Genomic DNA, 2,401 nt, shown 5'->3' on the forward strand with positions numbered 1-2,401 from the left:
ACTCCGGCCTATCACCCTCACCTTGACCTCCTTCCACCTATCGCATTTCCAACGCCCCTTCCCCAAGTCCCTCCTCCCTACCTTTCATCTTAGCCTGCTGGACGCGCTTTCCTCATTCCTGAAGAAGGGCTTGTGCCCGAAATGTCGATTCTCCTGCTCCTTGGATGCTCACCGAAAAGGGAGCCAACCTTTCAGCATTTACCCTGGCAGTAATCCAGTAATGACGTCTCTCATTCATCTGAACTCCAATGAGTATAGGACCAACCTACTCAACTGTTATGGACCAGGCCAGACGCCCTCAAAACATGTTTAGAATGTAGCCCAGACCCAAACATTTTTAGTTGTTTTGGACAGATGTAAGGTGGATATTCCAGGAGTGATGCAGCTGACCAAAGCACTCAGTTTCAAGCAAACCAGAATTTATTTGCACACCACTGAATGAAACACAAACAAATGAAAACAGAATTTCGAATAACACCTATTTGAAAACCCAACCAACATGATACCCACGCAATTTAACAAAGGAGCTGCTCCAAATTCATGCAACTTCTCCTTAAACATACCCCCTTGGCTAAATAAGTAAATTCAAACTTTGGTTCTTACAGGAGAGATGCTCAAGAGAGTGAGTGTGTGTGTGCGTGTGAGAGTGAGTGAGTGAGTGAGAGAGAGTCAGCCAGAAACATCAGTTGAATCAGGGAATCTTTTTCTCCCCCAGCAGCTTTGAATAGACTGCTTGCTAAAACATAACCAAACGAAGAAAAAAGCCCTGAACTGGGAAACTGGCCATTTCCCCTTTCAATGTTAAAGTGCCTTGAAAAAAACCAAAAAGCCTTTTCCCTGATTGTTACCTTCGGCAGTATCTGTTAGCCACTAACAAAGTTATTAAACCCATGAAACCTCTGTCTTTTACAACCCCTCTTGAACAAAACCAAGGACAACATGACCTTGTTAAAGGAGCAGCATCATCACACAACCTCTCCTCGTAAGAAAATCCTTCCTGATGGATAAGGTTAGGGTTAGAGTATAGTTATATATAAATTATATGAAGATATAGACTAATAGCAGAGATACCAAACCAGCGGAAGGACATGCTAACATTGTCCTAACATTGTTCATACAGATTTTGGTACTAAAATTTATCCATGTACTGTATGTAGATGATGGGAATATTGTACCTTTATCTCAGTAATTAGCTTCATTTTGGCATTTTCCACACTCCTGTAAAGCTGATCAATCTCATGCTTGAGTGTTGTGATCTGAATAATTAACTCGTTCTGTAAAAGAATATCATTCGTGTTTGTGTTGACAGAGCTGCTCATCTCACCAAGCATTATAAAATCTTGCAAAGCAGAAGGAACAATTTTGCAAAGATTCCAGAAGCTTTGATTAGGTAGTCAAACTTGGCAGTAATTTTATCCCAGAAACAACATTGGGGAGGCTTGATCGTGAACCCCTGCCCCGAATCCATTGATGGTCTGACACTTGAATGGGAGACAAAAGCCCAACCATACATTACAGGAAAAAAAAATCACATAATTCCTAAAACAATTCCTCCCGAGGCTCTCTAAAGCTCTGGTCAGATCACATTTGGAGTATTGTGCACAGTTCTGGGCTCCATACCTGAGGAAGGATGTGGTGAATTTTGAGACGATTTGTAGCTCAGTGTGAGGTTCTGGATGTAGGTCTGCTCGCTGAGCTGGAAGGTTCATTTCCAGACCTGTTGTCACCATACTAGGTAACATCTTCAGTGGGCCTCAAGCACAACACTGCTGATAAATCCTGCTTTCTATTTATATGTTTGGGTTTCTTTGGGTTGGTGATGTCATTTCCTGTGGTGATGTAATATACGGATGAGGAAGGACACCACTTCGACTGGGACAACATATCCATGCTAGGACGTGCCAAACAAAGACATGCTCAAGAATTCCTAGAAGCATGGCATTCCGACCGAAACTCTATCAAAAAATATAATGAGTTAGACCCCATCTATTACCCCCTGAGAAAAAGAACAGGAAGTGACTTCACCACAGGAAATGACATCACCACAGGAAATTACATCACCAACCTAAAGAAATTGCGTGCAATTCTGGTCTCCTTCCTATCGGAAAGATGTTGTGAAACTTGAAAGGGTTCAGAAAAGATTTACAAGGATATTGCCAGGGTTGGAGGATCTGAGCTACAGGAGGAGGCTGAACAGGCTGGGGCTGTTTTCCCGGAGCGTCGGAGGCTGAGGGGTGACCTTATAGAGGTTTGCAAAATTATGAGGGGCATGGATAGGGTAAATAGGCAAAGTCTTTTCCCTTGGAGTCAGGGAATCCAGAACTAGAGGGCATAGGTTTAGGGAGAGAGGGGAAAGATAAAAAAGAGACCTAAGGGGCAACTTTTTCACGCAGAGGGTGGT

General features: G+C 42.9%; 1 protein-coding gene across 1 annotated transcript in view; it reads right to left on the reverse strand.

Moving 5' to 3' along the window:
• Positions 1-2,401, reverse strand: part of spata1 (spermatogenesis associated 1) — a 64,896-nt gene that overhangs the window by 3,103 nt on the left and 59,392 nt on the right. Inside the window, exon 11 of the mRNA XM_043700118.1 lies at positions 1,176-1,274. Within this exon, the coding sequence (XP_043556053.1) occupies positions 1,176-1,274 (99 nt within the window). The remainder of the gene's footprint in view (positions 1-1,175; positions 1,275-2,401) is intronic.

Source organism: Chiloscyllium plagiosum, chromosome 11 (assembly GCF_004010195.1).
Source record: "Chiloscyllium plagiosum isolate BGI_BamShark_2017 chromosome 11, ASM401019v2, whole genome shotgun sequence".
NCBI lineage: Eukaryota > Metazoa > Chordata > Chondrichthyes > Orectolobiformes > Hemiscylliidae > Chiloscyllium > Chiloscyllium plagiosum.